Source organism: Podarcis raffonei, chromosome 5 (genome assembly GCF_027172205.1).
Source record: "Podarcis raffonei isolate rPodRaf1 chromosome 5, rPodRaf1.pri, whole genome shotgun sequence".
NCBI lineage: Eukaryota > Metazoa > Chordata > Lepidosauria > Squamata > Lacertidae > Podarcis > Podarcis raffonei.
In genome coordinates, this window is record NC_070606.1 from 17,082,932 (window position 1) to 17,097,332 (window position 14,401).

A 14,401-nucleotide genomic window follows, 5' to 3' on the forward strand; every position below is an offset into this window, starting at 1 on the left:
CTCCCCGCCTCCTCTTGCTCCTCCCCCCCCCCCCGCCGGCTTCCCAGAAAGGAACTGGGTAAATTCGTCTGCAAAATAAATAAATAATAGGAGCTGGGAGCAGCTTGCAGGCGGCCGCTGGACGAGCATGAAGATGGCAGAAGAGGCGCCCCAAGCCAAGAAGCAAAAGCTGGAGCCCATTCAGCTTAGGTAAAGAGAGAAAAGACGGAGGAGATGGGGATGGGATCGTATCGACCGTAAGTTACAGGCGCCTGGATCAAATGCCGATGCCGATCAGGCTCCCACCCAGCCCACCCTCGAGGCTCAGAGAGTAGTAGGGTGGTGGGAAGCGCCTGGCAAGGTCGGCCAGCGTTGCCTGATGGGCAAGGAAGGGGCATTTCGGTGCCATAGGTCCCATAGATGGCACGGGGCCCCGACGGCACCACGAGCGCTTACCCGCTGGCATGGTTTTTAGTGACCTCCTCCTGGAAGCAAAGGTTGGATTTATTTGGCAGGAGTCTGCATTGCCCTGAGCAGTCTGCCCTGACCACGGTCTGCATTGCCCTGAAAGCGATCCTTTGCGCTTCAGGGAGCCGAGGGCCATTCTTCCTCTTGCACGCCGGCTAGGGTGATTTATTTGGATGCCAGAATAGGTTATTCGGGCTGTTTGTTTCCTCCTAACTCTCCCTGCCATTATTCTGGAACGTCTGACGGCGCAATGAAATCAGGAGGGGAAATGTTCTATTGTTCATACAAGACTAATGGCTGGGAAATCGGAGGCTGCGTTCGTGGTGTGTGCCATTTGATTTGTTTTTTGGTGACAGTTATGCGGTAGGCGTGTAGGGACTCGCTCGCTCCACGTGGCCTAATCGCGCACGCCTGGATGTCTGCTCTGGTGAACTTCTTGCAGCTGTGACCAAAGAGGAAGAAGCGTTAGCAAGAGGAGAGCAGGGGAAGTTCAGGCTTGAGAGAGGTTATTTCACAGGGCAGCCTCAAGGTTTCGCTCCACAAGTTTCCCCTCCGGGGCTACTTTAGACGTTACGGTTTGTGCACGGAATATACTGTAAAGGCACAAAGTGCAAAGTGAAGTTTGGTGGTAATAAACAAGTGTTTGCAAATGTGTGTGTTAATCAGACAGGGTTGTTAACATGGGTCCCAACTGCCTGCAGCTTCCTGTAAAATATACATTTGGCAGCAAACAGTGTTAGAAACTCAGATGTATAAGCTAGGCGCCATACAGCTCCTTAAACCAAGGTTTCAGTTGCCAAAAAGAAATGCCTAGTTGCCATTTTTAGGCAATCCGGCTCTAAAGTCTTATTTTTCATATGATGGTCTGACTGATTCTCAGTTAAACATCTGACTAGTTCAGGTGACAACCCTGAGCAAGATTAAGGACTTTGAGAATTTACAGAATAAAAGTCACTTGATCCACAAATATATTGGCCTATTCCTACCTCTTTTTCTTAATGGCAACACGGACCATTCATAACGTAATAATATTCTTCACAACTGTGAGCAGAGCAGTGGGGTGGGGTAAGGGAAGACAAAGTACAACAATTAACTATAACATTTCCTGCTCCTACCCAGGCTGCACAGAAAAAGCAAATTGGTTCCTGAAATTCATTCTGATTGTACAGGTAAAATATAACTGCTAGAATTCTACAGTGTGTGGTACTGGTGTGTGAAAACAGCTGAGATCCAATTATCCCCAGGCATGTACCTCCAGATGGTGGAGATGTCAGGCGCCATCCTGGCGCCAATACATCTTCATTTGGTTGCAAGTGGCCAATAGCCAGGTGCAAAAAGCTCCTGGCGCCTGGCTAATTTCGAACACTGGTAGCAAACCTGCATCTTTGTCTTTCTAGCAAAGGCTTCCCCAACCTGGTGCCTCCACTCAGTCTAACTGGACTACAGCTGTCACCTGCTCTGCTCCCATGTGGTGGGTGGGATTGATGGGAGTTGTAGTCCAGCTGACGGGCACCAGATTGGCGAAGCCTATGCAAACTTGTGATAAAGCTCTGGGTTAAGAACAGACGAACACCACCACTGGGTCAGACCAAAGCCCATCTAGTCTCACAGTGGCCAACTGGATGCTCTGGCAAGGGTTGCCTGACAAATGCACTTGTGTGCTCATGTTTATATACAGACCTTTTCCACTGTGCACATCCATCTTAGGTGTAAATTATTTATTCATTTTTTAATTGCAATTATAGCCCACCTTTTCCTCCATGGTGCTCAAGGTAATGTCTTCATTTAATCTACTGTGTGGCAGGTCAGGCTGTGGCCCAAGGTGATGCAGTAAGCTTCATGGCCTAATGCAACACTCTAGCCACTATACCACACATACTCTTTGTGGCTCTCAGAAAAAGTAGTTTGGCAAGTTTCTGAAGGAAAAGGTGCCCTCTTAAGAATGTTGGCTGGAGGAGTTGTGGGGCGCAGAGGAATGAATGTCAGAACTGTGAACTTTGTACACTGTTATAATTTGACGGCCAGGGCAGCTTTACAATTAGAAGAGACCAAATGGGCAGAAACAATGTAAAGGATTTTGTCAAATCTGAGGAGATTAGTGCTGAAAGGAGACTGATCCAATTTGTGGCTTCATTTCTAATCAGTGCAATAATTCACATCTAAAATAATTTTAAAAGATGAATTTTTAACAGGTCTTTAAGGTGAGCGTCTATTCAAAACCTTTGATTGCTTGCTTGAGAGTCAGCTGCACCGAACAAAAATGGGATTTGCTTCCGAATAAATTTGCACAGGGTTTTGTTGTTAATCTTCAACTCAGTAATCGCACAACAGGAATTGCTTCTGTGTGAAGAATAAAGCACTTAGGGCAGGAGGCAGGGGCTCTGCCACCCAAACCCCCCAAACTGCTGTATGCACATTTGTGGACATGTCTCAGATATGCCTGTGTCCATACATACATATATGCATATGCAGGCACTTGGGTTCCTCATCATGAAGAGCACTGCCTACATATTTAGGAATATTGCAGATGTGCCTTAAAATATCCGTATGATGTGTGTGTGGTTTGCTACCACCCTCCATATGTGTGTTCCTTGTACATGTGAAGGCTGAGCCCTCTTGTATACATGGAACTAAGGCTTCCAGTAAAACGGGGCTTATAGCACTTATAGCAAACATGTCATCATCATCATAGAATCATAACATTATAGAGGTGGAAGGGAGCCCGAGGGTCATCCAGTCCACACCCCTGGAATGCAGGAATCTCCACTAGATCATCCATGACAGATGGCCACCCAACCTCTGCTTGAAAACCTCCAAGGAAGGAGAGTCCGATACCTCTCCTGGAAGTCTGTTCCATTGTCAAACAACTCTTACAGTCAGAAAGTTTTTCCTATTGTTGAGTTGGAATCTCCTTTCTTGCAACTTGAAGCCATTTGAGTCCTAGCCTCTGGAGCAGGAGAAAACAAACTTGCTCTCTTCCAGGTGGCAGCTCTTTCAATATTTAAAGATCGCTATAATTTCTCCTCTCGGTCTTCTCATCACCGGGCTAAACATACCCAACTCCCTCAACCGTTCCTCATAAGGTTTGCTTTCCAGACCCTTGATCATCTTGGTTGCCCTCCTCTGCACACGTCCCAGCTTGTCATTATCCTTCTTAAACTGTGGTGTCCAGAACAGGACACAGGACTTGAGATATTGGCTGACCAAGGCAGAATAGAGAATTTTCTTGTCATTATACTTTTGTTATAAATATACTTCTCTTGATGCAGCCTAGAGTAGCATTAGCCTTTTTTTGCTTCTGCATCGCACAGTTGACTCATTAGTAACATGGCTGGTTATCTGTGGCAAGTAAGAATGTTTGTAAACTGGTAGAGTTTATTCTCCCCCCCCCCCCCGCCCTGCCCCCCAGCATCTTATCTGTCATAATTGCAAGGGTTGGGACTTTTCGCATGCTTATTTGAAAGGCTGGATTAAGGAGATACAGAACAGTTTACTGTCAGGTCAGTAGTTTATCTTAGTTGTTTTACAACTCTACAACATACAGGCTTTCCCCATATAGGCTTTGAAGCCCCTAGGACGAAAGCTGCGTTACATGAACACCATCGAGTTCTTCTCAAAACAGTGCATAGATGGGGGAGATGGTAAAACTTGCTGGGCTGGTAAGAGTAAATTCCAGCTGCCTAGAACTTAACCAGTGTAAATGTGCCCCTGAAGCAGATTTCAGTACACAGGCAGAACTGTGTGGATGAAGAAACAAACAACTGATCCCAAGCTGTTTATGGCTTGACAGGTTTAGCCCAGTATTTTGATTTGAAAGTACTGGTGGCTAATGTAACTAGTACACAAATGGTACTATGCATTCAGACTTAATGGCATCCATATTGTTGAGTTTTGCATTCGCTTTGACTTCCAGACCACCTTCATCAAAGACAGCCCTACAGAAAGCTCATTACAGTGGTACCTCGTGTTACATACACTTCAGGTTACATAGGCTTCAGGTTACAGACTTCACTAACCCAGAAATACTACCTCGGGTTAAGAACTTTGCTTCAGGACGAGAACAGAAATAGTGCAGCGACAGCGCAGCGGCAGCAGGAGGCTCCATTAGCTAATGTGGTGCTTCAGGTTAAGAACAGTTTCAGGTTAAGAACAGACCTCCAGAACAAATTAAGTACTTAACCCGAGGTACCACTGTACAGTAGTCCCGGTTGCAGGTAATTAGAACATGGGTGAGCATGATCAGATATGGCTGCTCTAGATAGGGCTGCAGCTGATGGGGAAACCTGAACTTGTGGAAAACACTCCTGGGCACTGCCATTACCTGCACCTCTCCAGACAGCAACTGGCATCTTCCTGTCAGTGTTCGAAATTTGCCGGGCGCATTTTGCACCTGCCTGTTGGCCGTTTGCGACCAAATGAAGGTGACTGGGTGCCAGAATGACACCTAACATCTGCACCATCTGAAAGTGCATGCCTGAGAATCACTGGATCTTGAGTGTTTTCACACACTCATACCACATCCTGCAGAATTCTATCAGTTACACTATATCTGCAGAATCAGAATGGATTTTAGGAACCAAAATGCTTTTTCTTTGCAGCCTGAGCAGTGAACAGCCCTACTCACAGTTGTGAAGAGTATTATTACGTTATGAATGGTCCATGTCACCATTAAGAAAAAGAAGTAGGAATGGGCCAATATATATGTGGACTGTCCTTGGATCAAGTGACTTTTCTTCTTTAAGTTATCAAAGTTCTTAACCTAGCTTAAGGTTTTCACCAGAACTAGCCAGATGTTTAACTGATAGTCACAGTTCAGAGCTTTAGAACTTTATTTTTTTTTTTTAATAAAATTTTTATTGGTTTTTCCACATATAATATAAGACAATACAAAAGACAAACACAAACAAACACACACACATATAAACATGTAAAATTTCATAGATTTTTTCATATACCCAATTTCAGCGACTTCCCCATGCCCCCCTTTTCTGCATCTCTATTTTAAACTTTTTTTCTTTCCAGCAACCCCTGGTCCAAATTATTATTAATTCCTATCTTTAACTCTTATCCAATCATTTATCGCTGCAAATCTGTTATGCTTTACCCATGACATTTTAACACTCAATAATTTTGCAAGTATTTTTAAGATAAAGTTTAAATTTCTTCCAATCTTCTTCCGCCGTCTCTTTCCCTTGGTCACGGATTCTGCTCATCATCTCTGCTAATCCCATGTAATCGATCACCTTCGTCTGCCACTCTTCCAGTGTGGGTAGTTCTTGTGTCTTCCAATACTTTGCTAGTCAGAGCTTTAGAACTTTAGAGCCGTCCTGTCCCCTAATGGCAAGCAGACATTCTGTTTTGGCGACTGTAACCTTGGTTTAAGGAGCTATTTGGATGCCTGAATTTCTAACACTACTTCCTGTCTGTGTCTGGCGAGCTTTGCTCTGCTATGGAGGGAGGAGCCAAACTGAGCTGCGCGCTAATCCGTAGAAAGAGGAGAAAAGTAGAGGGCAAGAGTGAAGAAACAAGTCCTGAACAGTGAGTTTCTAGTTCTTCTAATATTCTAAAATGTTCACAAATTGTAATCATTCCAGAACAGCCATGAGCTCTTCTTAATTTAATATTTAATATTGTGCTTTGAGTCCTCTCCCTGCCAGCTTTAAAAAATACTTCCAGGGTCCCTGGCTAAACCAGCGCATAAGTGCTGGGAATGATCTCTACCAATGGCTGGGCCTGGGTAGCTTCATAGTGAACGGTTTTGTCAGGTACTACAATTTTCCATAGCTTTACAAGACACTGCCTTCCTGCTGCCAACAGCTTTTTCTAGTGTTGTGTGTTAGGTTGCCAACTTTTTAAAGTGGCTTTTAAAAATATGTGCCTTTAAACCTTTTGATGTGCACTGATTAATAGGTGATTATGTTTGTTCCATGCTGAGAGAAAAAAAATCACCTGCTTAATCAGGCAGTGCAAGTTGTTTTTAAAGGCAGAAGAACAAGCCAATAAGTTACTTTTGTTCTAGGCAGTTGGCAACCCCACCTCTGTGAGCCTCCCCACCCCACCCCCGCCACCACAACTGTTCTTAATTTATTATGGCCACCAAACCCCCTCTTTCTTCCAGGCTTCTGCAGTTCTGTGAGATCTATGCTTTTCATCCCATTATGCTGCTCGTGCGCTCTCTCTCTTGCTCTCTCTCTCAATTGAATTTATAAATCTCCCATTCACAAACCACCGTGATGTCCATAAAGAGGCAATACATCTAGGTTGCAAGCTGGCAACTCTACCAGCAGCATTATCTGAGATGCTTCAATTTCTCCTGGGTGCAGTGGAGTGCAGACTTAGAACTGTACTTTAAAGGGCCAGGATAGGCTGTGATACTCTGAGCCCAGATGCAATTCTAGCTCCTGAAAAGTTATGCCATAATACATGTATTAATCTCTTTAAGGTGCTACTGAACTCTATGGTGTTTTTGTTGCAGCAGACTAACATTTACCCCTCTGGAAGTTTGTAGCTAGCGAATAAACATCCTTATTTTATTGCAAAATACTGAACAAGCTTGATTTTTTAGATTCCTCTTTCTCCACTTGAATATTTTCTTTAGGGAATTTAGGACAGCATTTCTCACAACTTCAAAGTTGTTAAATTAGTTTGAAAAGGGCAAAGCTCCTTTGCACTGCAGGTATCAAATTACTTAACCTTTCATTGTAAGGAGGAGGCAGAGGGAAAAAGAAAAAACCCAGACTACAATGGCTATTAGTTTTTGCGGAACAGAAAATGCACATCTAACTTAAATCTCAGATTACTTTCCTAAAGCCAAGCACTTGTCATATAACAAAGAGATATATCCCTTTAAAAAGTAATCTCCTTTTTTCTTTTTTACCGCATCTGCAGTATGGAATTGTAGCCTTCCAGACTGAAGCAAATAAGGTCAGAATCATTTACTTTTAGCTTTCTAGACAACCAGATCAAAGGCCCAAGTTCACAGATTCAACCTTGTTCTTCTGATGGGGCACTCTAGGCCATAGCAAAATTAGTTTATAAGCTACAGCAAGACTCTTGGGTTTGTTTTTTCAGCAGACTAACATCAATACCCCTTTGCAAACCCAGCTCCTAAATTTGTTTGGCCAGCTATCCAAATACACTTGGTAGGTCCCTTGGTAGGTGGCTCTGTCAGTTAAACCACAGAGCCTAGGGCTTGCCGATCAGAAGGTCAGCAGTTCAAATCCCCATGACGGGGTGAGCTCCTGTTGTTCAGTCCCTGCTCCTGCCAACCTAGCAGTTTGAAATCATGTCAAAGTGCAAGTAGATAAATAGGTACTGCACTGGCGGGAAGGTAAACAGTGTTTCTGTGCGCTGCTCTGGTTCGCCAGAAGCAGCTTAGTCATGCTGGCCACATGACCCGGAAGCTGTACGCCAGCTCCCTCGGCCAGTAAAGCGAGATGAGTGCCGCAACCCCAGAGTTGTCTGCGACTGGACCTAATGGTCAGGGTCCCTTTACCTTTACCTAGGTCCCTTGTGGTCCCCCCCCCGAAAGTAAAGATATTACAAGGGACTTTCAAACCACTTGTTTTCTAGTCAGGCTAGTTTTGCTGCATATATTATTATTTGTACTGATTTTATCTGTTAGAATAATAAATTACTTTGTGTATCTCAAAACAAATAGCCCAATCATACCTTTACACAACAGCATTTTTTAAAAAAAGCAGAAGCAGTTAGTAAAGGCTATTGTACTCACTTTTTTCTGCAATAATTTAGGGATCTATCTCTCTGTAAAACAGTACTGCATTCCTATTTTCATGTGGATGCTGTCTTCTGCTGGACCAAACTACTGGTATGTTTACTCTTTGGAATTAGGCAACCACAAACAGATGTTGTTTTATGTACAAATTATTCTTCTTCTTCTTTGGCGATCACTCATAGTCGAGTAAGGTGAGCCCATAAGTGACTGTGGAGGCCAATTCTGGATTCTTCCACAGTGGAGACATAGGTTTTCAGACGGGAGTTGATCACAGTGAGGGTTTGCCAAATGTGCCTTCCTCTTAGCTCATTTCTCCCTTTCTTCCTGAGTTTGAGCGTCTTTAAAGTCCATGACACCTTTGGTAAAGGCTGTTCTCCAATTGGAGCTCTCGCAGGCCAGTATTCCCAATTGTTGGTGTTTATACTACATTTTTAAAGACTTGCCTTGAGAGTTTCTTTAAACCTCTTTTGTTGACCACTAGCATTACGGTTTCCATTATTAAGTTTGGAATAGAGTAGTGGCTTTGGAAGACGATAATCAGGCATCTGAACAACCAGCCCAACGAAGTTGATGTTGAAGAATCATTGCTTTGACACTGGTGATCTTTGCTTCTTCCAGTACACTGGCATTAGTTCGCCTGTCTTCCCAAGTGATATGTAAAACTTTTCGGAGGCACCGTTGCTTGAATCTTTCGAGGAGTTGGAGATGGTGTTTATAAGCGGTCCATGTTTCACAAGCATACAGTAAGGTTGGTAGTACAATAGCTTTGTAAATAAGCATTTTGGTTTGCCTGCAAATGTCCCGGTCCTCAAACTGCACTTCAATCGGGAGAAAGCTGCACTCGCAGAGCTCAGGCAATGCTGGATTTCGGCATAAATGTCAGCCCTTGTGGAAAGATAACTGCCCAGGTAGGAGAAGTGATCAACACTTTCCAATGTTACACCACTGAGTTGGATTTGTGGCACTGCAGAGGGGTTGTTTTGTGCTTGTTGGTGCAGCAAGTTGGTTTTTTGGATGTTGAGTCATAGGCCAAGCTTTTCGTAAGCTTCTGTTAAGTTATTTAGGATGGTTGGGAGGTCATCCTCTCTGAGTGTGCACACACTACGTTGTCATCAGCATACTGAAGCTCTATGACAGAACTTATGGTAACCTTACTCTTTGCTTTCAGCCTGCTCAGATTAATGAGCTTTCCATCCATTCAGTACATGAGTTTCCCTTCGACAAAGTGTAGGATCATGGCAATGAAAATAATGGATAGAGTTGGGGCGATAACACAACCCTGTTTTAACACCTGATCCCACTGGGAATGGTTCACTTTGAGAGCCATTGTTATCTGCGGTTGTTGCTGTCATATTATCATGGAGGAGCTGAAGGATGCTCACAAATTTATCTGGGCAGCCGGTTTTCAGAGGGGCAGTCCACAGAGACAGTCCACATACTGACTGGACCGTACGTACGAATACTGCACATCTTGTTTATAGAAATCCCCATAGCCTCCTTCTGAGGCTTGGCAAGTTAGCTAAAATGATGAGCCCATATAGAAGGAAGCCGGCAGAGGAAACAACCAAGCGTCAGCCAGGGAAGGAGTCTTTCTTTCGGAAACTTCTTGTGCAAAACCGCCTCCGTCGCAACTCCTCACCGATGCCGCAAGGTGCCACCTGTGGCAGGTGTCCAATGATGAAAAACCGTGTTCTGCACAAGCACTTTCAACCATAGTTAGCGTGCAGATGGGACAGATCTGAGCAGCTTCACTTAGTGAAGCAAGGGTGCCGAAGATTGCATTTGAGGTGTTGCTCTTTGTCCAGGAAGGGAATTTAAAATCCCAAGTCCCCGTTTTTGGCCATTAGCCTTCAAACTGTTGACATTGGATGGGTAAAGAGAGGATTATTCCGCAACCTGTGTGCGAAGAAGGCTTTGTAGACCTATTGCGCAGACTTGTGCTACGTTTTCCCCACCCAAAAATATCTTTTTTTGTCGTCTAAACTGCGTCAGCCAGCATTTCTGGTGCCCCAATCAAGCTGGTTCAGCATTTTCTGGTGCCCAGAAACTTAAATCGATAACTCCGGTTATGCAACGCGTGGCGTGGCTCTGTCAGGGAGGCCCCATCCCTCCTGCTTGTTTCGCCACGTGAAGGGAGGTCTGGCTGAACCCGGCAGCCAAGAAAATCCCCCTTTCTCTCTCTCTCTTAATTTTAAGAAGAGGGAAAGCCGCCACGACGGGCGGAGAAAGCGTGTGTGTGGTGGGGCGGACAGAGGCTGTGTGGTATTAGACGCGCTTGTCAGTTGCCCACAGCAAAGATGGCGCCCTCCGCCTCCGCCAGCACCCGGCATGGCGGACCCCGCGCCTCCCCCCCGACCCGCGAATGCCACTACGGCGCGACCCCTTTGCCGGGGCCGGCGGTTTCGAGGCCGCCCGAACGGTGGCCGCCTTGAAGCGCGCTGTGGCTCCCAGCGGCCGCCGGCCCGCGCTTTTCCCCTTCTGCTCATGCCCACCGCGTGTCAGCCAATGGCGGCGGCGGGAGGCGGGGATTGGCAGGTGGCGGGGCCTCCTCCTTTTCCTCAGCTTGAGGCGGCTCAGTCCGTCAGTCGAGCCGCTGTGGGGAGAGGGAGAGAGAGGCGGAGCGGTTGGGCGTCGCGTGTCGAGGAGACGGAGAACGGCGCTCGCTTGGAAGTCCCTGCTGCCCGCCGCCGCCGCCGCCTGTCAGGTTCGAGCCCCGGAGGATCCCCCCGAGCGACAGCACTGCCATGCCCACTCTGAGGTACCTCCGTTGCCAGAGAGGCTTCCCCCGGGACAAGGGAGCCGCCGCCGCCGCCCTTTCACCTGAACCGGCTCTGAGGCGCTTTGCATTGGGTTGGGGGTTACGTGTACGCGCGTGTACGTGTGTATGCAGGAGCGCGGGGCGGGGGGAATAACCGCGATCTTCTTTTGGCGGGGTGGTGGCTTGGCATCCTCTCCGCCGCCCTCCTGGTTCCTCTCGCTCCCTTTCCCCACCTTGAAATGCCTTCATATCCGTGTCGCGGTTATTCTTCCTATGGGGGCGATGTATTAAATGTGTATGCCGCCCTTCTTCCGAAAACTGCAGGGCGGTTCACAGCAAAAAATGCATTTAAAAAAAAATGTAATTAAGAAGAAGGAGCAGCTGCGAAAAGCTTCAGGATGCCCACGTGCTGAGTTTAGAAGAAAAAGAATCTTTATTTGCATCAGCCACTAGCCATAGCAGTAATAATAATAATAAATTTATTATTTATATCCCTCCCATCTGGCTGGGTTTCCCCTGCCACTCTGGGCGGCTCCCAACAGAATATTAAAAACACGATAAAACATCAAACATTTTAAAACTTCCCTAAGTAGGGAATAATAAATAAAATGAAATGTACTGAAGATAGAGGTAAAAACTAAACTATAGAAAATACATTTTGGGGGTTTACATCAACAATCAAATAATAGATCTTATTCTAATTGCTAAAAACCTTGCAGTTTTTGCTGTCACCTGATCATCTTGATCTGCTAAAAGCAATGGCTGAGCGACCCGGGATGGACAATGATCGAGGGGTAATAACCTCACTCCTCAAATCTTTATAAAGAGTGCAAGCCAAAAGCACTCTTCTTCTAAAAAGAATTCAACTTAATTAACCGGCGTTGACTTCCAAATGCCTATACATCAGATTACCGACTTAATGGAATTGCCATCGCTTCTTCCCAAAGGCAGGCTCTTGCCGTTCTGGTGTGGAGTGGAGTCGGTTAATTTATTTGGCTTCCCAATTAAGAAAAGAGTGAAGACTCAGCTCTTCAACGCTTGCTACTGTTGTCCTGAATTTCTAGATCTCTCGGCCCAGATGTTTTCAAAGATTGGCTTCTTTGGGCAAAGGAGTATGTGCAAGCTTGCGAGTTACAACCGGTTCTCCGTAGCTCAGAAGAACCTCTTGCATCAGCAGTAGTGTGAGCAAAGCATTCTGGCATGCCGCTGTCTTCCTGCTTTGTCAGTATCTTGTGCCCAAAATATAGGTGTTTGTTGCTGATATAAAAGTGCGTGCTTGGAGGATGTATTGCAGAGAACCTTGCAGAAAATTCCGGGAAGCACATTCAGTTCATGTTGGGTCCAATGATACTAGCCATCTTTATGTAAACTGAGGGTGCCCCCTGGAAGGCATTCTGAAGATGTGCGTTGCAGGGAAAAAGCTGTATTTCAGACCATTTACAAATCTTCTCTTCAAGGAAACTAGAAAACATTGTTTTTCTTGTGGACATCAGTGTTTTGCTGAAAACTGTTTGGATACAAGTGCATTAAAATCTGGATTTGGCTGCTGAGTAAAATACTACTCTGAGGGCCTCCTCAAGGAAGAATAAAGTTGTGATGAGAGCTCAATTGACCAAAGGCCCATCAAGTCCGGTGTTTCCCAAACTTGCTTTTGGACTATAATTTCCATCATCCCTGACCACTGGTCTTGCTAGCTAGGGATGGTGGGAGTTGTAGTCCAAAAACAGCTGGTGACCCAAGTTTGGGAAACATTGAATTCTAGTCTGACTTTCTGCTAGTCAGTTTCAACATCTCCCAGTTTGTAGGGGACAAAGATACTGCTTCTGAACACAGGCTCCGTTTAGTTACTATGGTTAATACCCATTGAGAGACTTATTCTCCACAAATTTGGCTGATTCTGTTTTAAACCCAATGAAGTTTTTGACCATCACCCTGACATGTGGCTGCATCTGAAGAGTTAACATTTGTCTCCTGTATGATAATGGCCAATGGCAGCTTCCTTCCCTTTCCTTCAAGGCACTTAAATTTGGCAAAGTATATCAGCTTTTAAAATTTGAGTTTTAGTATGTACATAATCCGGGGCTGCAGTGTGTATCCACTAAAAAGTTTGATACTGAAGCAGCTCTTGGATATTCCAGTAGTTGGATTCAAGGGATGTCAGTTCTGAGAATGGTAGGTGTGCTTCCATTCATGGAAGTGACCAAGATCTAGTGGTGATTCCATGCCGGAGGAACGCAAGAGGTGATACTCACCAATTTTCTTGCAACCATGCACATCACCTCATGCTGCTCCAGAGCCCACCCACCTCCTCCAGAGCAGATTTTCAGGGAGCATAGAGAGGAGAAAGAATTGGCAAAAATAACCTCCTCCTCCCTCCATCACAGGCTTAATGCTATTAGGAGCAAATGGTTCCGGCCCCAAGTGGTACACTTTGTAAATGAAAATTTTTTTTCCCTTCCAGTAGCACTGTATCTGAAGAAGTGTGCATGCACACGAAAGCTCATACCAAGAACTAACTTAGTTGGTCTTTAAGGTGCTACTGGAAGGAAAAAAATTTTTTGTTTTGACTATGGCAGACCAACAAGACTACCTTTCTGTAACTTTGTAAATGGTTCAAGCTTTCTTATGCAGATTGCTTCCCTGTGGTTTCTCGAAAAGAAAAGAATCCTTCTAAGTAATTTCCATTGTGCAAATAGTCACCAAATTAGCTGGTGTCTTCATAGCTTGTCAGGCACCATGGGATGAATTGGAACATGTACACTAGTATAAAGTTGCAACTCCAGAATTTCCTTATCTGTTAAGGATATCTCTGTGATACTTTTCTTTGCACCAGCAGTATCTGGTGTATCAGATATCTCTTTGCCTCTAGTTGAGCAGCACAGACCAGTGTCCCTCTGAAAACATGATTCAGTTCAACGACCAGATTACACTGAGCCAACATGCTTTGAGATGTCTCTAGGAATAGAACAGCTTTCGTTCTGATTGGTTTAATGTCTGTAGTCCTTGCTTTTAAAGAAGCTGGCAGCTGAAGTGCTGAGTGTGTGTATTTGACTCTTTTTGCAAGACTATGCCCCACAAGTGATGTGCAACATTATCATATCATGGGGGGATCAGTTATGCAACTCACACAGTAATTTGAGGAAAACTGCTTCCTCGTCTCTGTTCCTGACTTGTAGGATGAAGGGTTGCAGGAAGAAAGCAAATTAACTCCATCCACTATAAAACACTTGCATTAAAATTGCAGTCTTAGATGTACCTCCCCAAGAACAGACCCCATTTAATTCATTTGGGACTTTCTTAATAGGACCAGGGTGCTAACCTCAATACTGACACATGCTTACCTAAAACTCCCATTTCATTCCCTCAGCTTTTTTACGTGGAAGTATGTGACCGATGGACACACACAGCAGAAACTTCTTCTGTGCAGTCTCTAAAGATCTCATGACAAGCTGGGGAGAACA

The 14,401-nt window shown here is 45.0% G+C and overlaps 1 protein-coding gene across 3 annotated transcripts in view; it reads left to right on the forward strand.

The window, feature by feature from the left end:
• The first annotated feature begins 25 nt into the window (after positions 1–25).
• The window catches only part of ADK (adenosine kinase), a 196,243-nt gene continuing 181,867 nt past the window's right edge, over positions 26–14,401 (forward strand). Inside the window, exon 1 of one of the 3 annotated variants that reach the window (XM_053388069.1) lies at positions 26–189. In XM_053388069.1, coding sequence (XP_053244044.1) covers positions 128–189 — 62 coding nt within the window. In that variant the 5' untranslated portion in view covers positions 26–127. Of the gene's footprint in view, positions 190–5,881; positions 5,986–10,745; positions 10,941–14,401 lie in introns of those variants that run through there. The other 2 variants (XM_053388068.1, XM_053388070.1) reach the window with 2 other exon arrangements.